Genomic DNA, 22,199 nt, shown 5'->3' with positions numbered 1-22,199 from the left:
TACAGTATGACCATACACAGTATGACTGATCATACAGTATGACCATACACAGTATGAATGATCATACAGTATGACCATACACAGTATGACTGATCATACAGTATGACCATACACAGTATGAATGATCATACAGTATGACCATACACAGTATGAATGATCATACAGTATGACCATACACAGTATGAATGATCATACAGTATGACCATACACAGTATGAATGATCATACAGTATGACCATACACAGTATGAATGATCATACAGTATGACCATACACAGTATGAATGATCATACAGTATGACCATACACAGTATGAATGATCATACAGTATGACCATACACAGTATGAATGATCATACAGTATGACCATACACAGTATGAATGATCATACAGTATGACCATACACAGTATGAATGATCATACAGTATGACCATACACAGTATGAATGATCATACAGTATGACCATACACAGTACGAAAGATCATACAGTATGACTATACACAGTACGAAAGATCATACAGTATGACCATACACAGTACGAATGATCATACAGTATGACCATACACAGTACGAATGATCATACAGTATGACCATACACAGTACGAATGATCATACAGTATGACCATACACAGTATGAATGATCATACAGTATGACCATACACAGTATGAATGATCATACAGTATGACCATACACAGTATGAATGATCATACAGTATGACCACACACAGTATGAATGATCATTCAGTATGACCACACACAGTATGAATGATCATACAGTATGACCATACACAGTATGAATGATCATACAGTATGACCATACACAGTATGAATGATCATACAGTATGACCATACACAGTATGAATGATCATACAGTATGACCATACACAGTATGAATGATCATACAGTATGACCATACACAGTATGAATGATCATACAGTATGACCATACACAGTATGATCATACAGTATGACCATACACAGTATGATCATACAGTATGACCATACACAGTATGAATGATCATACAGTATGAATGCACTGGGTTAAGGAAGATGTATAAATACTGGGTCAGGTGTGTGGGGCTGAATTATAATTACAAGACCTCTCTTGGACCAGCAAAATAAAATTTTTTAGCAAGGCTTTGGAACGAAAGGTGCCGGAAAATCATCGGTGTACCTGTATGTGTGTAGAGAGTGAGGGGAAGAGTGAGTGTGAGGGAGAGTGCAAGAGTGAAGATGAAAGAGATAGACAGTGTCTGCCCCAGTGACCTACCTGTCTCAAGGGCAAGCACCTCACATACCTGTCTATTCAAGTTGAACATAAACATGAGGAGCCAGACTATCAGCATCTTGTCTGCCAACATTAACCCTTTCACGGTCCATGCTTAGATCTACGGCTTTACGTTCAGGGTCCAAACCGTAGATCTACGCCATGAGCTCAGCTCACTCTGATAAGCTGTGAGTGGTAAATTTGGCCCTAGATATGATGGAATACATCTATGTGGTATGTGTGTACCACATAAAACAAATCCTGCAGCACACAGTGCATAATGAGAGGAAAAAAACAGACCGTGATTTTCGATTAAAACAGTGACTTTGCAATGTTTTTTCGTGTTTTTTATAGTTGTATTTGCGATTTCTTGGTCTCATTTGATAGTATGGAAGATATATTACAGAAATAAAGATGATTTTGATTGGTTTTAGTAATGGAAATGGCTTGAAACTGAGCTCAAAGTAGCAGAAATGTTAAATTTTTGTCGATGTTCAAGAGTAAACAAACGACCTCACGCGTCTAATACACGCCAGCTGGTGGGTCTAATATACATTCACAAATGTGTTGATGATATTTATACAATTATTACAATATTGCATAACAGTAAATCTTCTATTTTTTGGTTTGAATAAAAATTCATTATGTGAATAAAAAATCAAAATGGAATTCATTTGTAAAGACTGAAAATGTAACTAATGAACAGAGAAAATGTTAGTCTAGTACCAGGAATGCCTGAATTGTTTATTCTAGACCCCATTTTGAAACTGGAATATTTTGAACTTTGTGTTAAATTGGCCAAATTACCAATTTCCGATCGCTTTATTTTGTAGTTGAAACAGTTGACTGGGCGATTTCTTGTGCTCAATCGATAGAAGTAATACTAGTAAAATACCTAAGAATTTGGTCGACTGGAATGTAATTGGCTTAAAATGGGAGTCAAAGTTGGCAAAATCGCCGATTCGTAAATATCACTGACGCATCAAAATTCGCGAGAGCATAATTTTGTCAATTTTCAATCAAATTTCGTACTTTTTGTTTTATTACCTTCAGAAAAAGATTCTCTACTATTTCAAAAGAAAAAATAATTTTTTTTTTTAAATTCTTGGACCCTGGTGCACACTTTGAAATTTGGCCTCTGGACCCTGAAAGGGTTAAAGGCTTTATTACCAATGTCACTGAGCTCTCACACAAGATTCGTTACCACTCTGCATCCTGATATGATCACCGTTGTTGAGACACTTCTGGAAAACTTTGCTGAAACTGTTGACTACACCCATTTGTGTCACAGATGGGTCTATGAAAGATGAGGTGAACAACAGAAAAGTAGAGGTAAAAAAAGGTGGGTGGTGTGTTGAAGTATCTATGGAAAGTAGTTTATGGAGAAAAAAAAAAAGTAATGGACCAGAGTAGAGAGGTACCAACACTTAAATGGGTGTGAGGCATGGGTTTTGAACGCTGCAGCGAGGTGGCAGCTAGAGGTAATGGAGATGTCATGTTAGAGCAATATGGGGTGGTGTTATCATGCAGCGAATTTGGAGGACAGAAAATTAAAAGTTGATATTGGGTGACCAAGAGTATATAATTCAGAGGCCTGAAGAGGGGTTGATGAGGTGGTTTGGGCATGAAGAGAAGATGGAGAGGGATAGGCTGATGAAGAGGGTGAATAAATCTGTGGTGGAAGTTAAGAGTGGTAGGCATCATCCCAGGAATGCTTGGAGAGAGGGAGGGGGTACAAGAGTCTTGGAGGTTTAGAGGCTTGAGCATCCAGCATCAGCATCCATTAAGAGCCACGCAAGTGGCTCTTAATGGATGTGGTGTTGGAGTGTGAGCAGGGTAACTTTTATGAAGGGATTAAAGGATTCAGGTAAACCGGTTAGCCAGACATGAGTCATGGAGTTGGGAATGGCAGTGCCTACACTCCAAAGTGTAGGTGGGAACATTGCAGTCTGAGGGTAATCTGACTGTGATAGCAGAACATGCCTGGAAAAATGGTGATTATATGAATGATGTTGACTGTATTTTCTGCTTTGGGTCACCCTGCCTTGGCAAGAGATGGTTGTCAAGCTAAAAAAAAAAAATATACATACATACATACATACATACACACAAACACACATACACAGTAGTTCACACTACTGATGTAGCATCAAAATCTAAATTATGTGTTTCAAATATGAAACACTGATCATATATAGGTTTAAAGCACTTGTGGTGCTATTTTAAGAAAGGTCTTTTTAAAAGACCGTGAAGTTGCCTCGTATACAATGATTGTAATTTGCTGTAAACCAGTGCCAAATCATTTTAATTTGTTGCTATTTTTTTTAAACTCAGATTACAAAAAGTCTTGTCATGTATCAATACATATAATCTTGCAAGGTGGTCTATAAATAGTGACCCCCAATGTGTACTTCCAAGCCCCGACCCGACCCCTTTGTTTCACCATTATGTCGCTTAGGCAATATCTGGTGCTGAGAAGTGTTGAGAAATCCAGTATCACAATGTTTACACGTTGTTGAGGGTTGAATTTTCAAGTCTCTTCTTGAAGAACAGCACAACACTTGTATTAAGCTACCAGTATAATTCCTCATTACTCTCTGAGCTGACATTTAACTATCACAGTGCTGTTTGTCAAGAAGTGCCTTCCAAACTGTTCCCCTAGACATTTAGGCATATGGTAAAATATACCGTAACAACGAGGGATATAGACCTACTGTACTTTTATTATGGAGTGGAAGAGGCAGATGTATGGTCTGGATGTCTAGATGTCTTGGATCACAAATCTGAAACACAGTCTGGTGGAATGTTACAATCTCAAACAGCAAAATTCTATATCCAACAAAATGACTTCATGGAAATCACTAAATAATTTCAGACTAGAGTACGAATTACAAAGCTGAATTGTTTGTGCATCAACAATTTCTTGAATCACAAAAACCAAACACTTCCTTCATATACAAGTATTGCTGATACTCAATACATTGATATTAGAATACATATCCAAAAATAATGTTACAGAATTGTTCTCCAAGTTGCTATTAAGGAAGGATGAATCATTGGGGAACCTGAGCAAATTGCTTTTCCCTATGAATGCCAGGCCAAAAATGCTTCAGAACCTCCAAAGTGAGGCTTACATATCTGAGCATCATACATTCATTGTCTAATAAAGGTTCATGAGTTGCCAAATTATATAACCCAGCACCCACATAACTTAATGCTCTAAAATACCAGTTGTAATGTTGACGTAATTATCAAAGTGCTTTTGAAAGAATGTTTATAAATAATTTGAAAAAAAGATATGAAAGTATAACTGTGCACTGTTAAAGTAATCTGGTACACAGCTGATTACTAAAAGGTTAACATTAAGTCTTACATAAGGTGCAGATTTGATATCAGTTTTTAAGACCTTGTTGCTTGAATGACCTTCCTCCAATCCGAGATTTTAAATTATTTCATAGGACTTTCATTAACTATAAGAGCAATTACTAAAACTAATGAGTAAATTTAACTTCAAAGTTACTTTGCCAAAGTGATTAAGAAAATCTGAAATTTTGAGCAATAATTTATAAAGCATATTTTTTACATTCAGCAATGATGCAAAGATGAGCGACTCAAATTTTGCTAAATTACAGTTGAGCTTTAAACAAATACTGTAATTGAAATGTCAGTGAAGAGTATAAAATTCAAATACTTAAGCTGGCAAGTTCCACCCTTGGCGGCCTGACAAACTTGATTCTTCAACTTACACCGATGCCACTGCATTAGTTTATAAAAAATGTTTGTCCTAAAATATTCATATATATTTGTTAATTCATATCTAACAATATGGTTCACTGTGAAAGGCAATTCAACTGATCAAAAATGGCCTGATTATACAAGGATAGAAAGATGTAAGTAGGAGGAACCATGGTGTATTATTTATCATGTTTAGAAGGTAATGTATAGTAAGAGTTAACTGGTCAATATAAGCTCAAATTCTCCAGATATAAACAAATACTTCTGAACAATACTGGTATATAAAAAAAGCATGAGACAAATTATTTAATTATTTTTCCATCAGTGACACAGTAAATGGAAAAAATATAGAAAATGACATTTACCATTATTTCAGAGATAATTAAAAATTAATATTTTTTCCAAATAAAACTGAATAGTATTCTGTCCAAATGCAACAGTGCTGTTGGTTGGACATCTTGCAGATAGTGGGAGAGGGCAGTGACAACTAAATTTGAAATAAAAATGGAAAGGGACAAATACCTAAGCTTAGAAAGAAACCCTGAAATATGAGGTGTGATGAATAAGCTTTGAGACTGATTTTGTTGTATGAATACTGTAAGTTGCACAAGTGCAGCATCATGTCTTGGGACTCGACCCATCAGAGAGTACTGCAGCATCTCTCTCCTCTGTGTTCTAGGCAGGAGAGTGCAGTCAAGCCTATAGTGAGGGTACATTTTCTTCGTTTTGCAAGTTGGTTAATATTTATTTATATATGACTGCTTGGTGATGCCTGAAAGCAGCAGTAGAGATGATGCCTTGGTTGACTGACTTACCTTTATGAAGGAAATTCCTTGTAAGCCAGGTTTTCACTTTGAAATGTACAACACATGACAGGATCTGCACTTTCCTTCAGTACTGTAACATAACAAGCAGCACTAGAAAGAATATGATGATAGCCAGTGAAGGCACCGAGTCCCAGGATATCACCAATTTTTCACATTATGCCTTGTACTTTTGCAACCATGTGTTCATATATTACATGTTTAGTCTCTCAGGACTTTTCAATGAGGCCTCATATTTTTTGCTTGGTCAACAACCATGTTCTCATAAATAATATGCAAGAGATTTCACAGCATGTGCATTTCTGCATCAGTTACCTGAATTTTACTAACTTTAGACAAAATTCTTATATGTCTTTGGTTACGTAAACAATATAAATCAAAATAAATTCTAACGACCAATAATAAATATATATATTAGTAAATAAATTCAGTTCTACAACTTTTCACATTCAGCAAATATACAAAACACAAAAGTGAGAGGAACATGGCAGCTAAAAGAGCTACCCTTAAACTAGATTCACAGCACTCCAAAATTAGAAGCTATTCAGCAGGACAGAATGATTTCATACACCTCCTAAATCTTCAAACACATGATCATCAAGACCCCTGCAAGGGTTTATCAGTAAAAATTCTCTAGAGACTGTTGCATTTGCAATTATTCTACCTGCATCACTGTGACCACTGTCATTGAACGTTAGTGATCTATCAATGGGGAAACTCTTATCGTCCTGCACATCACTCGTTGAGGAATTGAGTGAGAGTGGCCCACTATGTTGGTGAGCAAAGGCAAGGTTACCCTGTAAGGCAGGTGAGGCACTGGCAGTATGAGCCTGGCTAGTTTGGGTCACCTGTGAGCATGCAGGGTAAGTATCACGCTCCACATGTGCAGGTGAGCAACAAGTAGGGAAGTGATTAGTAGCTGTTATGGAGTCGTTATCAACACAGGCTAAGGGGATCATTGTGTGGTGGTTGGGCTCTGGGAAAGGCTGTGCTACACTGCTGATGTGGTGATCTGGATCTTGTAAGGTCTGTAATACACTGTTTGTCACATGGTCTGAAGTAGTTTCTTGAAGACTGGAGTTATGAATATTGTTGAGAAGTTGGAGGTGTGGGAGATCCTGGCTGGACAATGGTGGGTTGGGAGAAGTGGCCTGGGAGGTCTGGGAGGCACGATCCATCACAGGCTGAGGTACACCGGGAAAGCCTGGCAGGAGGACTGGTGCACTGGGAAGGTTATTCTCTAACTCTCCTAGCGAAGGATGAAGCACCTGACTAGGAACATCATTCCCTTCACCTGCTGCTCCAGAGGAAGCACTGTCCTCATTATCAGAAGCAGCAGCAGCTGCTGCTGCCATACATTGCTCAACTCTTTCTGAATAGTAATGTGGAGAGCAAAGGTAATCTTTCAGTCGCTGAGGTAGTGGGAGCTCACTTATCAGATCACGACGAACATGCTTCACAATTACAAACCTGACAAAAGAAAATCTTTAAATTTTGGAAAAAATTCAACAGATGCAACAAAGTACATGTATGCATATTACAATTTTTGCTTATTAATAATCAAATATGTTAAACCATTAAAACATACAAATCTTAAGAGTATAAGATGCACTGTGGATAGTAAGGACCAACACAACAAACTATGGAATAAGTAAATAAAAAGCCTGTAGTATTTATGCATGCAGAAATTAATACAAATTAAATAAAAAATTTAAAACATTTGATATATATTTTTAAATTAGTTTTATGTGGACTGACAGTGTTTTAAGGCAGAATAGTCCAACATCTTCAACATGCTGGGCCACATGTGATGATTTTACCTTTTAACCCTTTGGGGGTTGAGAGGCCCTCTTCCAAACTCGTTCTCAGGGTAAAAAAAAAAAAATCTTATGAAATGATAGAGAATCTTTTTCTGATCGTAATGACACCAAAAGTATGAAATTTGATGGAAAACTTATGGAATTATGCTCTCACAAAGTTAGCAGTCTCGAAGATATTTACGCATCGGTGATTTTGCCCACTTTGAGCCCTATTTTCGACCAATTCCAATGTGGCAGTTGACTAAAATCATAGCTATTTCCCTGGAACTCCATTTGTTCTATTGATTGAGTACAAGAATCCACCCATTTACTGATTTCAACTACCCAATAAAGTGGTCAGAAATTGGCAATCTGGGCAATTTCACACATTTCAGAAGATGCCAGTTTCGAAATAGGGTCCAGAATAAACAAGACAGACATTCATGGCACTAAAATAACATTTTACCTGTTCATCAGTCACGTCTCTAGGCCCCTCTTACATTACTCTTGCTTTCCATTTTGAATTTTTATTCTCAGAGAAAATAGGTTGTCTGTTATGTATACTACTGAATCATTGAAAAAAAATGGTATAAATGGTGTCAACGCACTTGTGAAAGAATATTAGACTCACCAGTTGACGTGTATTGGACACATGGCTTGATTGGTTTACTCTGGAAAGTCGGCAAAAATCGATCATTTTTGCTACTTTGAGCTCAATTTTAAGGTACTTGTCATCGTGAAACCAATCAAAATCATCTCTATTTCTGTAATATATCTTCCATTCTATCAAACGAGACCATGGAAACGAAAATAAAACAAAAAATACCATACGAAAATACACTAGAAATTCGCCGTTTTAAACCAAAAACATGGTCGGAGTTTTTTCTCATTATGCACAGTGTGCTTCAGAATTTTTTTTATACAGTGCACACTGACCACACAGACCCATTCTTTCATATGTAGGCCTGCCAGCTTTCTTCCACCAGATTTGAAGGCGCTAGAATTTAGGCGTACAAGTACGTGACCGACCCTGGCTGCAATGAGGCAACTGTATGTGACCAACCCTCCAAGGGTTAAGAACACAGGGCATACAAGACTAGCAGTGTGAAAATAATAGTATGTAAAGATTCTTATATTATGAAACCTGGAAACTTTGGCACTAAACCCATAGGGGTCACAGTACCTGGGGAACTGGTAGACCTTTAGGTTCAAAGGAAAAGACAGGCTCAATTCCATGGATCAAGAGCCCCTCACCTGCTTCAAGGAGCCTCTCTTGAGGGAAGGGAGGGGGGTCAATTAATATAAAAAACTGTAATAGAGCAGTGTATCAACATCATAAGCTGTCTTATAGTAATGAAGAGTTTAATAACTACATTGACTGGGTAAAGGATGGGAAATACAAATAACCCGCACATAGAAGGGGCTCTGGTGGCCTGGTGGTTAACGCTCTCGCTTCACACGGCGAGGGCCTGGGTTCGATTCCCAGCCAGAGTAGAAACATTGGACGTGTTTCTTTCCACCTGTTGTCTATGTTCCCCATCAGTAAAATGGGTACCTGGGTGTTAGTCGACTGGTGTGGGTCGCATCCTGGGACACTGACCTAAGGAGGCCTGGTCACAGACTGGGCCGCGGGGGCGTTGACCCCCGGAACTCTCTCCAGGTAAACGAAGAGAGGAGCTTACGATGATGTTTCGGTACAGCTTGGACCATTTACAAAGTCACACTAATGAAAAGGAGAGAGGGAGGAGTATATATAGGGAGGTGGTATTAGTAGTAGTGGAGGTAGAAGGTAGTAGTAGTAGTGGGGGAGGTAGAGAGGAGGGGGAGGTAGAGAGGAGGAGGAGGAAGAGCCAGTCAAATATGTACTAAGAGGAGCATTGCAAGGGAGCTAGGTACCCACAGAGGGAGGGAAAAATAAATAAATGGAGGAGGAAGAAATACACAAGGCAGAAGAAAGACAACTCAAAGGAGAAAAAGGAAAGAGGAAAGGGGAAGAGGGAGAAGAAGAAAAAGGAGGAATCAGGTTAAGTCATGGGTGTTCTTGCTCTTACCCTCAGTGGGCACCTAGCTCCCTTGCAGTGCTCCTCTTTCTAAGTATATGACTGGCTCCTCCTCCTTTCTACCCCCCACTACTACTACTACCTTCTACCTCCACTACTGCTACCTCCTGCCTATATATACCCCTCCCTCTCTTCTTTTCATTAGTGTGACTTTGTAAATCGTCCAAGTTGGACTGAAACGTTGTCTTAAGCTCTTCTCTTTTATGTGCGAGTTATTTGTGTATTGTTCCAGTCATGGTATTGTGCCTTTCTTTTATTTAAAGGATGGGAACAAGGTAAATACACAAATTTATTCCTCCAAGTTCCATGAAGGACACATGAAAAACTGACAAGTAAACAGAATGGATATAGAGAGATAAAGATAATAAACAAATAACCTTCACATAGAAGACAAAATTATGACAACATTTTGGTTGTACTTGGACCATTAACTAGTAAGACAGAAGCATTCATGTGTGTCTTGTTAATAGTCAAGTCAAACTGAAACATCATCACAAATTTGTCTATCACAAGTTTGTTATGGAACAAAACAGAATGACTTCGAGTGTGTATAAATCTGTAGTGGAAGGAAGGCGGGGTAGGGGTTGGCCTAGGAAGGGATGGAGGGAAGGGGTAAAGGAGGTTTTGTGTGCGAGGGCATTGGACTTCCAGCAAGTGTGCATGAGAGTATTTGATAGGAGAGAATGGAGACAAGTGCTTTTTAATACTTGACATGCTGTTGGAGTGTGAGCAAAGTAACATTTATGAAGGGATTCAGGGAAACTGGCAGGCCAGACTTGAGTCCTGGAGATGGGAAGTACAGTGTCTACACTCTGAAGGAGGGGTGTTAATGTTGCAGTTTTATAACTGTAGTGTAAAGCACCCCTCTGGCAAGACAGTGCTGGAGTGAATGATGAAAGTTTTTCTTTTTTGGGCCACCCTGCCTTGGTGGGAATAGGCCGATGTTAATAAATAAATAAAAATTAAGTTTGTTATTTCTACATTGTTCTACCCATGGTATTGTGCCTTTTCATTCTCTCTAAATAAAAATAAAGATGAACAGGAGACCTTAAATTTGGGGGAAGGGGAAAAGAATTTCCCCAAATTTTTATTATTATTAAAAAAAAGAAGCCTTTTAACTAAAAGGTGCAGGGAGGGGGAAGTAGGATTGATGGCAGAAGGAGGAGGGATGATGGGGTTTACAAAAAAACAGGGGCAGGGAAGAAGGGGTAGAGGGGGGGCAAGGGGGAAGGAAAGGGCTGAAGGTATGGGAATTTTGTGGCCATAGTTGTTGAAAAAAGTCAATGAGGAGCCCCGAGAAAGGGGGGGTCCACACAAAGGAAGGAAAAAGAGGGGGTTTTGATAAAGGGGGGCAGTCCAACAGAATGGGTACTGAAAATGAGTTTAACTCCGAGAGGAGCGGGGCCCCCAGAGATACCCAAAGAGTAAGACGAGTATGGCCAAAAGACGGAGAGAGTAGCCCCAACCTGTACTGGTGATAAGAAGACGCCAAACCCTTAAATTTTTTAATAGATTGAAGTTTGTTGCAGAAGTGCCCAACGTGGAACGGGTGTGGGGGAAGATATTGCAGCAAAAAGTCCGTAAAGGAATACCTCATATGAAACTGGTATCTGTACCGCCGCCAGCGTTCGCCGTTCATTGCCCGACCCCAAAGAAGGCCCAAAAAAAACAATATTTTTTGCTTGGTAAAATGGGGAAAGTTGAAGGGAGGACAAAGGGGGAGGTGTATAAATTTTTGTATCCCCGGGACGGGAGTCGAGAAAACCACAAATCATGACACAGGATAGATGCAAAAAAAGGCTTTGGGATGGTACAATTCAGAAGTAAAAATACTAGCCAAGATAGTAAATGCCTCGAAACTTCCGGAAATACTGCTGCAACCCTACACCAGAAGATTAGAGCCATCTTTTAACAGCAAGGGAAAAGGGAAAGGGGAAAAGTGGCGAAAAGAGAGCGGAAGATATAGACATTTGGGGTTTAGAAGGGAGAGAAAGAACAGACTAACAGTGAACTCCAGGGGGGGGAAAAAGTGAGATGCTACATGAAAAAAAAGGTGGAACTGAAGAGAAGACAAGGGGAAGAAGGCAAGAGAAAGGGACGGAGTAAACGGGGGAGGCGAACAAAAAAAAAAAAGCATTAATACAGTGACCTTTCTTAAAATGGAAGGATTGAGAGAATGGAGCCATATAGGAAGGCCGGGCATCAGGGGCACGAAAAGGATGGAACGCTTTTCGAAGAGGTCCAAGGGAAGAGAAAAAGCCCGGACAAACGTAACCCTTGGGATGAAGGGGTTAAGGCAGAGAGGGGGAGACCCCCAATAGATCTACCATAATCAAGTTTCGATAAAAAAAGGGGGGAAAATGGGGCAAGGAGGGTTAAGATAGCCCCCATGAAAGATGAGAAGGGTTTTAAAAAAAATTTTAGGGCCCGGACAAGTTCCCTTTCAGAAAGGAAGGAGGTCCGGAAACCACGACAAGAGGAGGGGGGTTTTAGTCTAAAATTTAAACCCACGGTGGGGGGCCCAATTGGGAAACACCGACGCATGCGGGAGAAACTTAAAAGGTGACAGCCGCCCTGCACAGGAAGCAAGCCCCCAAATAGAGTAATGACCAAATATTTGATGGAAGACTAGAGGCCAAACATTAATACAAGGGAAAAAGGGGGGCTCAGAACACATCCCCGGGGGAATTAGTTGATAAAATCCGGGGGAAATTAACCGAACACGGAAATGCCTTGTTAAAGAGTTCTTAAGGGGTGGTAGATTGTTTGGCCCAAGGGGTGGCTTCAAAAATTAACCTCCAAGGCCCTATGCCTTTTTCCCCAAAAAAATGGCAATAACTGGGGGTGGTTATTCGGGCCCTTAAAAATAAAGATTCCGTAGAGGGCCGGTAGCCCCTTTTGGGAAAACCATATTTAATGGGGATGCTGGGTCTCTCTAAATACCAAATAAACGCTATTTACTAGGGGGTCATACTTTTCAAACTGACCCGGGGGAAAAGGGACTAGGGGGGGTTTTGTCCCGAGGCCTGGTTTTGGGGAAAAGGGGAAAATGGGGGATTTAAGTTTGGGGAAAAACCGGGCCAAATGAGATTGTAAAGCGAAAAGGACTGCACAAAGACTGATTTAAAAGTTTAGCAACAATATGAATGTCGCCCCCAGCTGCCGATGATCGCAAGCGAGAGGTTGTTTTAGTTTTTGAAGTGAAAGGAATTATACTTTTTTCGAGAGAAGAAAAATCCCGGGGCAACTTTCTGGCAGACTTTGAGGAAAGAAATGAGGGGAAGATGGAGTCCCCGAGAAATGGGGCGGGGATTGCGTCATTGGCAACATCAGTGGGTTTGTTTTATCCCCCGCAACCCGGGAGAAAGGGGCCGGCAGGAGAATATTTACCACCATTTTTGATTTTTTCCCCGACTGCATTTTTAGAGGAAGCAGAGGTGATGGTGGGGGACGAAACTCCCCGCAAGGGTTTTGCGCCAGGGTGACACGGCAGGATCGACGCCTGTTAAAAAACAAGAAATTTTTTTGGGGTTTTATTGTGGGACCTGCCCCATGCAGGGCAAACGATGCACGAAAAACGCAGGAGTACTGGCACGATTTGAGAATGCCGCCCAAAATTTGGGGGTTAGAATAAAGTGTGGTTAAAACGGGGGAGAGAAGAGGAAAGTTTATCGATGGAGGACAAAGAAGGGGCCTCTAAAACAGTTAGGGGGAAAAAGGTTTCCAATTTTCCGATTAAATTCCCGCTGGGATGGGGAAAAGGGGAAATGAAGGGGGTAAGAATGATTGTGAATGACGCTGGTAAGTCCGGGGGAAAGACCAAGGAAGTCTAACGCGCGGGGGAAGAGGACTGAGAGATCGGGTGCAAAAAAGAGGCAGTCCAGGGTCAAAATGGGGGGTATACCCGTATTTAAAATGGAGGGGGTGGGTGGGAAGAAAAACCCCAACTGAATGCCACGGAATCACAGGGGACCCCAGGGAAAAAGGTGGGCATTAAAAAAAACCAAGAACAGAATCGTGGGAGTAATGACGAAAAAAAAGGCAAACCGAAAGATAATGCCCAGAAGGAGAGAATAAGAACAGAGCGATACCAAAGCAATGGATAGGGTGTGTAATGCAGCTGGATAACAAATAGCTGATGGAACGGAAATAGGGGAGGGGAAAAAGGGGACTTTCATTAAAATCCCATCAGAAAAAAGGGTTAAGAATAAAAATTATAGCCTGAGATGGGGGAGAGAAACAGAGAATTTTTGTTCTGTGAAACAAAAAAAAACTGGGAGAGTAACATCTGAAGCTCACCCATTACCCTGAGGCCGGGATATTCCACTAAAAGGGCCCGATTGGCAATGATAAAAATACCGAAACGAGGTAAGGGTTCCTAGGGCTAGAGGGATTAGAAAAATTCAATGGGGAGGGAGGGAAACGCCCCATGAAGGAACGGCGCGGGAAAAAAGGAGGCAAAGGGGAGAGGGGAGAGGAGGAGTGGGGGTGGATTTGTTCCTTGATGGTTTGGTTTTAATATTTCAGAGATTGCTTGGGTTTTAGAATTAGAGACGCGTATGGGGAAAAAATACAGTGGGCCTAACCAGCGAAATTTCATCGAAACGAAAATCTGATTTGCGATTTTTAAACGCAAAATTTTGCTCGATAGCTTTTAAAACCCCCCCGGCTGCCTGCACCAACGCCCATTTGCCTGAGGGGCCCCTTGTCCTTTGGGCCCGGTTAAAAACCGTACCACCGCGGCCCCAAACAAAAACTGGAACATTTCAAATTTTCACAGCCTTTAGTGACTGCACCCGAAAATAAGTTACCAGGGGCCCCCCGAGAGTTTAGGCAACCCTACAGCAAAAGGGGAGAATTACTATGGAGAGAAAGAGACATTGATAAATATGAAAGTGGAGGGATTTGAGTGGTCAGGGGCAAAAACCCAACAACCATGTACATTGTAAGAAAAGCAATAAGGGGGTGTTCGAAAGGGGAAAAAGTTTTAAACTGAGACCGAATTTCCAAGATGTTGAGAGACTGTTATTGGTGTGGATAAAAGAGAAACAGATAGCAGGAGAAGCATCTCTCCAGCATCATATGTGAAAAAAAGGGAAATTGATGACATTTAATTAAAAACCACAACATGATGGAGGAATTTAACCGCAAAGGGGGGGGAGATTTTAAAAGGAGTGGGATTCAAAGGGGAAAAACAGGTGAGGTGCCAGTTGACCACAAAGCGCTGAAAAAATTGGGAGGACTTCAAGGGGTACAAGACAGTGAAGGATGAAACCGAAAAGTGTTTAATTGTGAGAAAAAGGCCTGTTTTAAGAAAAAGCCAACAGGACGGGCAAATCAGGAGGAAAGGCACTCCCAGGGCATAAGCCGAAAGACAGGCTTATTTTTTAGGGGAATGCTAGTGGTGATTAAAGGGAAACTTTTTTTGTATCACCTGAAACCCCAGAGTGTTCAGGAAAACAAGTCCTAAAGGGATGGGGTTGGGGGAAAAGTAAGGGGTTTTGGGGGTTTTTTGACGTTACACCTGCATTTGCCCCAATGTGAAAATTACCTAATTGAAAAGAAAAGACCTTGGGCCCCTTTTGGGATTAGAAATGCCCTTCATCCACAGATTTTCAGAGCGACTTTTTTGGGACAGAGCTTATTAAAGGGGGTTTTGCCTCTAAACATTTTTTCCGAGCCCCAAAAGAGGATTTTTAAATTCAAGAAACTGTACACAAAAGCATGTTTGAAAGGTGCTTTGAGGACCCCAGAAACCAACTGACTAAAAGTTTTGGAAAAATCATTTTACCATCCTCAATTTTTAAACATTAAGGTAAGGTTGGGAGGAAGTGACAAGAGGACATTGAACCCCTTTTGGAAAAACCCGGGAGAATGGGAGAAAAGGGGTTTTAAGGGGTTTTAGGTTTAACCCCGAGAATCCTATGCCGGAGGAACCAGTCAGGGGGAAATCCTTGGGGGGAGGTTATAGGATGTAAGAGTTTGGTGGAGGACAGTAAAACCAACCACGATGAGTCCGATCATCTTTAACAGCAAGAGGCAGACCAAGGAAACTGTTTGAGGAGGGGGAGAGAAATTAAAAAGTTGCCTATTTAAGATTAAAAATCTGGAATTGGGTTAAAGTGAAAACTAGGATGATAATCACCCGAAAGCTGCAAGGTGTTTGGGAACCTGACACTGACAAGCTGGAACATTTAGGAAAAAAGGGAAAAGGGTACAGGCCCTATGGAAGATATGTTGTGAAAAGTCCAGTGACTCCGCGGTCCTATGGGATTAAAAGAACAAGGGAAGTAACCCCCGAAAAAACTTGCGCCCCAAGTGCTAAGGGGATTTTTCAAAAAAGTAAGAAGATAACGCCTCCCCCCCCTCCCATCCATCAATCACCAGACTTTTAATAAAGGAAGTGTCAAAGAGTAATCTTAGTTTGGGTATTAAAATTTAGTGGAAAATTTTTTTTTTTCAATACTTTTTTGGGGGTCTTTAATGGGAAAAATTTTATTGCATTTCATGGGGAAAATTAACTTTACTAACGATTATTTTGACTAACGATGAGCCCCAGGGAAAAATTAAAATGCTGGTTGAGGGTCCACCATGGGGAAAGGTAGGGGAGGATGAGAAAAAATTGAACTGTATTGGGCCCACCAAGGTAGGGGGGGGGGTGGAGGGGAAATGGAAACATGGGAAAGGGGGCAGAAGAGGCAGAAACCTGGGAGGTGGCAGAAAGAAGAAACTTGGGAAACAGGAGGAAGGACAGACAGAGGAGGGTGAACCCACACTTGTAACAGAGCCAGGAGAGGGGGAGAACCAGGCAGAGACAGGGAAGGTAAAAAAGGAGGTGGGGAAAATGGAGGAGGTGTTGACGGACCTTTTGACTTTGAGAAGAGAGGACGATTGGGGGGAGGTTCAACAGATCCCCCGCTACGAGGCTTGGAGAGAGAACACGAAGGGAAAAACAGACTGAGGCGGGAGTAGGGACGCCGAGCCAAGGACAGCAAAAGAATTGATACAGGGGTGATTTGAGAGGTAACCAAGAGGTGGGTGCAAAAATGGGAACCCACCCATCATGCCAGTAAACCGGCAATCCAGGATAGCAACCTCACATCTGCCGAGCTACCTCGGTGGACAAAAGAGAGGGCGGCCAGAAATCCGCCACAAAGCATACCTCCTTCAGCCACCACCCCCGGAATTAGAAAGGTGGCTTCCAGAGATACACCCGTCGCCCGAGAGACACCCAAAGCCACCCTCCGGGATACAGGAGAGGGATCGGGACATCCCCAGGCAATCCAGATTCCACGGCAAACTACGCCACCGCCAAGAACCTCAACGGAATGGGATGGACCCCGGTACCCTTTCCCCTACCTAGGAACTAGCGTGCCTGTGGGTAAAAAAAAAAAAAAAAACACCCAAAGGCCAAAAAGGAAGGGCAAAAGGGAGGGGTGGGGAGGAGGAGGAGGAAAGGAAAAAGGGGAGGATGGGATAGGGAATGGGGGATTGGAGGGTAATTAGGTTCGGTCTGAGGAAGGAGACCGACAGGTCTAATTCCTCAGACCAAGAGCCTCTTCACCACGCCAAGGAGCCCCCCTTGAAGAGGTCTTCCTCCATAAGCCATGCGTGTTGTAAGAGGCAGCGACTAAAATGCCAGGAGCAAGGGGCTAGTAACCTCTTCTCCTGTATATATTACTAAATTTAATAAGAGAAACTTTCATTTTACTTTTGGGCCACCCTGCCTTGGTGGGATATGGCCAGTTTGTTGGGAAAAAAAAAATCTATCTGTCCATCTATATCTATGTCTGTGTCTAGCTCTGTTTATCTTCCTCTGCTATCTGTCTGTCTGTCTAGCTCTGTTTATCTTCCTCTGCTATCTGTCTGCCTGTCTCTCTGTCTCAAAGAGAGCCGCTTATGAGCCAACAGGTATTTCACACGTTGCAGAATTGTTACGTTTGATTCCTGAACAAGTGGAAATGTGTACTACTTGCCAATCATGTTTATGCATTATATCTATAAGCGCAGTATAGCACCTTGTCGGACTTTTGGGGTTATCCTAGGTAATTTACACTATGTACTTATGTGTATCTGTGAGATAGAGACAGCCAATTGGCCAGCCAGCCAGCCAGCCAATTAGCCAGCCAGCCAGCCAATTAGCCAGCCAGCCAATTAGCCAGCCAGTCAGCCAATTAGCCAGCCAGCCAGCCAATTAGCCAGCCAGCCAATTAGCCAGCCAGCCAGCCAGCCAATTAGCCAGCCAGCCAGCCAATTAGCCAGCCAGCCAGCCAATTAGCCAGCCAGCCAGCCAATTAGCCAGCCAGCCAGCCAATTAGCCAGCCAGCCAATTAGCCAGCCAGCCAGCCAGCCAGCCAGCCAATTAGCCAGCCAGCCAGCCAATTAGCCAGCCAATTAGCCAGCCAGCCAATTAGCCAGCCAGCCAATTAGCCAGCCAGCCAATTAGCCAGCCAGTCAGCCAATTGGCCAGCCAGCCAGCCAATTGGCCAGCCAGCCAGCCAATTGGCCAGCCAGCCAGCCAATTGGCCAGCCAGCCAGCCAGCCAGCCAGCCAGCCAGCCAGCCACCCAGCCTGCCAAATACATATTATACATTCCAGAATCGTTTCTCTTTACTTAAGGCATAGGTTATAGGACATTCTGGCAGGATGACACTACCAGTGGTATCAGAACTGAAAGGATGTGGCACAAATGTTGCACATGGGTTATTATTGAGGATTTTGATATTCCTTGACCACTTGTGACCACATCCATCTCACAGCCACTAAACTCTAGGCCAATATCACTTTCCTTTTTAAAGGGGAGTGACATGACATCAGTGAATCCCTGGTGTTTGCCACGCTGTTTGCTCTAGCTAGTGCTCAACTGAACTGGTGTTCCCACAAGGTGGTACTAAGTGGTCCCAGATTTTAATACTGTGCACACTGATTGTTAAGACCTAACCTATACTGACAAGGCATCTCAGGCCAATTGTGCCAAATTTGGAGACAGGAAAAATAAAACACTGATTTACGTTTAGGTAGGTAGTAGGTTGGTAGACAGCAACCACCCAGGGAGGTACTACTGTCCTGCCAAGTGAGTGTAAAATGAGAGTCTGTAATTGTTTTACATGATGGTAGGATTGCTGGTGTCTTTTTTCTGTCTCATAAACATGGAAGATTTCAGGTACGTCTTACTACTTCTACTTACACTTTGGTAACACCACACATACATGTACAAGCATATATATATACACCCCTCTGGGTTTTCTTCTATTTTCTTACTAGTTCTTGTTCTTGTTTATTTCCTCTTATCTCCATGGGGAAGTGGAACAGAATTCTTCCTCTAAGTCATGCGTGTCATATGAGGCGACTAAAATGCTGGGAGCAAGGGGCTAGTAACCTCTTCTCTTGTGTAACCTCTTCTCTTGTATACATTACTAAAGTTAAAAAGAGAAACTTTCGTTTTTCTTTTTAGGTCACCCTGCTTCGATGGGATATGGGCGGTTTGATAAAAAAAAAAAATCTACGTTTAGAGCACTAGCAGTAAGAATGTAAATCAATGTTTGGACAATTAAGGGGTTAAAAGTGAAAAAAAAGGGCAATTCGCTTTATGGGAATTTTCGTTTATAGTGGAAACCTGGAACCTAACCTGCTATATATGTGGGGCCTTCCTGTATTTATCATATCATATTTGACTTACAATACTTTTGACTTACGATGGGTTTGTTGGAATGTAGTCCCATCGTAAGTCAAGGAGCACACATACATGTTACATGTTGAGATATACTGCTGCACAAATGATGATGAAATCCAGAGTGAAAGGATTTATGCTTTACCCGCAGTAATGGATTTAAATTAGACAAGTTTAGATTTAGAAAGGACATAGGAAAGTATTGGTTTGGAAATAGGGTAGTTGATGAGTGGAACAGTCTACCTAGTTGGGTTATTGAGGCTGGGACTTTAGGTAGCTTCAAATTTAGGTTGGATAAATATATGAGTGGGAGGGGTTGGATTTGAGTGGGACTTGCAAATGAGTGGATAGAGTTATCAGACCTTATTTCTTGGGGAGCATTGAAAATTGGGTTGGGCAAATGTTTTGTTAGTGGGATGGATTGTAAAGGACCTGCCTAGTATGGGCCAACAGGCCTGCTGCAGTGCTCCTCCTTTCTTATGTTCTTATGTTGAAACTTGTCAAATTGATACAACATAAACACTGCATTCAGAAGGGAAGAGTTAGGCAGTGTGTTGTTGGCAGTGAAGGTGTCAACACGAGATCATGATGACAAGTACAGGAAAAGTACAATAAAACAGACTAATGAGGGAGAGGGGGGGTTCTATTTACTGAAAACTGTTACACTGAACATTTCAATTAAGCAGACAGTCTGCTTAATTTTCATTAAGAGGACATAGTCTGCTTAATGAAAATTAAGGATCTGGGGGCAAAATACCAGGAGTCAACCTATACACAAAGTTCGGTTATACAGTGGACCCCCGCATAACGATCACCTCCGAATGCGACCAATTATGTAAGTGTATTTATGTAAGTGCGTTTGTACGTGTATGTTTGGGGGTCTGAAATGGACTAATCTACTTCACAATATTCCTTATGGGAACAAATTCGGTCAGTACTGGCACCTGGACATACTTCTGGAGTGAAAAAATATCGTTAACTGGGGGTCCACTGTACTTGGGTATATACAGTCACGTCATACTTGGGTATATACAGATTCGGGTTATACTCGGGGTATATACAGTACAATATAAAAATACATACCGACAAAGATGCTGAAGACTCTGAATGTGCTTAAACCGCGACACAGGGTGAAGGAGCTGAACCCTCATGGGTCCCAGCACGGGTCGACGATGCAAGAAGAACAAGTAGCGACCACTGCGAGAATGTTCCACAGCATTCTCTATGAACTCCACAATGGTCTGACTTTTAAACTTCGTAAACCCACCAAAACTAAAATTACCTGTAGAATACAGAAATTTATAGTATTTGTGATATTACCAATAAGTATTTTTTTTTCAAAACGTACATATTTTAAAAAATTATGCAACGTTTATTTCATACATTTTGAAAAAACTCCTGGTAATGAGAAGCATTTATGGGAGAATTCAACTCTCTGACTGTTTTGGTCATATATATACGTCTTACGAGCCAGTGTTTCAGACGTATATATACTCAATATATATACTCAATGGGGTAGGTTTAAAAATGTAGTGTTAGAGTGTTCAGCAGAAGTTTGTGGTTACAGGAAAGTGGGTGCAGGAGGGAAGAGGAGCGATTGGTGGAGTGATGATGTAAAGAGAGTAGTAAGGGAGAAAAAGTTAGCATATGAGAAGTTTTTACAAAGTAGAAGTGATGCAAGGAGGGAAGAGTATATGGAGAAAAAGAGAGAAGTTAAGAGAGTGGTGAAGCAATGTAAAAAGAGAGCAAATGAGAGAGTGGGTGAGATGTTATCAACAAATTTTGTTGAAAATAAGAAAAAGTTTTGGAGTGAGATTAACAAGTTAAGAAAGCCTAGAGAACAAATGGATTTGTCAGTTAAAAATAGGAGAGGAGAGTTATTAAATGGAGAGTTAGAGGTATTGGGAAGATGGAAGGAATATTTTGAGGAATTGTTAAATGTTGATGAAGATAGGGAAGCTGTGATTTCGTGTATAGGGCAAGGAGGAATAACATCTTGTAGGAGTGAGGAAGAGCCAGTTGTGAGTGTGGGGGAAGTTCGTGAGGCAGTAGGCAAAATGAAAGGGGGTAAGGCAGCCGGGATTGATGGGATAAAGATAGAAATGTTAAAAGCAGGTGGGGATATAGTTTTGGAGTGGTTGGTGCAATTATTTAATAAATGTATGGAAGAGGGTAAGGTACCTAGGGATTGGCAGAGAGCATGCATAGTTCCTTTGTATAAAGGCAAAGGGGATAAAAGAGAGTGCAAAAATTATAGGGGGATAAGTCTGTTGAGTGTACCTGGTAAAGTGTATGGTAGAGTTATAATTGAAAGAATTAAGAGTAAGACGGAGAATAGGATAGCAGATGAACAAGGAGGCTTTAGGAAAGGTAGGGGGTGTGTGGACCAGGTGTTTACAGTGAAACATATAAGTGAACAGTATTTAGATAAGGCTAAAGAGGTCTTTGTGGCATTTATGGATTTGGAAAAGGCATATGACAGGGTGGATAGGGGGGCAATGTGGCAGATGTTGCAAGTGTATGGTGTAGGAGGTAGGTTACTGAAAGCAGTGAAGAGTTTTTACGAGGATAGTGAGGCTCAAGTTAGAGTATGTAGGAAAGAAGGAAATTTTTTCCCAGTAAAGGTAGGCCTTAGACAAGGATGTGTGATGTCACCGTGGTTGTTTAATATATTTATAGATGGGGTTGTAAGAGAAGTAAATGCGAGGGTCTTGGCAAGAGGCGTGGAGTTAAAAGACAAAGAATCACACACAAAGTGGGAGTTGTCACAGCTGCTCTTTGCTGATGACACTGTGCTCTTGGGAGATTCTGAAGAGAAGTTGCAGAGATTGGTGGATGAATTTGGTAGG

The 22,199-nt window shown here is 41.5% G+C and overlaps 1 protein-coding gene across 2 annotated transcripts in view; it reads right to left on the bottom strand.

Annotated features, from left to right (window-relative positions):
• Positions 1 to 5,290: 5,290 nt before the first annotated feature.
• The window catches only part of LOC128690653 (uncharacterized), a 71,373-nt gene continuing 54,464 nt past the window's right edge, over positions 5,291 to 22,199 (bottom strand). For both annotated transcript variants that reach the window (XM_053779390.2, XM_070089583.1), the window contains exons 6-7: positions 20,434 to 20,632; positions 5,291 to 7,291 (exon numbers count right to left, since the gene is read on the bottom strand). In XM_053779390.2, coding sequence (XP_053635365.1) covers positions 6,385 to 7,291; positions 20,434 to 20,632 — 1,106 coding nt within the window. In that variant the 3' untranslated portion in view covers positions 5,291 to 6,384. The remainder of the gene's footprint in view (positions 7,292 to 20,433; positions 20,633 to 22,199) is intronic.

Source organism: Cherax quadricarinatus, chromosome 29, assembly GCF_038502225.1.
Source record: "Cherax quadricarinatus isolate ZL_2023a chromosome 29, ASM3850222v1, whole genome shotgun sequence".
Classification (NCBI taxonomy): Eukaryota; Metazoa; Arthropoda; class Malacostraca; order Decapoda; family Parastacidae; genus Cherax; species Cherax quadricarinatus.
The sequence above is the reverse complement of the archived record's forward strand: the minus strand, read 5'-3'. Positions and strand labels throughout refer to the sequence as shown.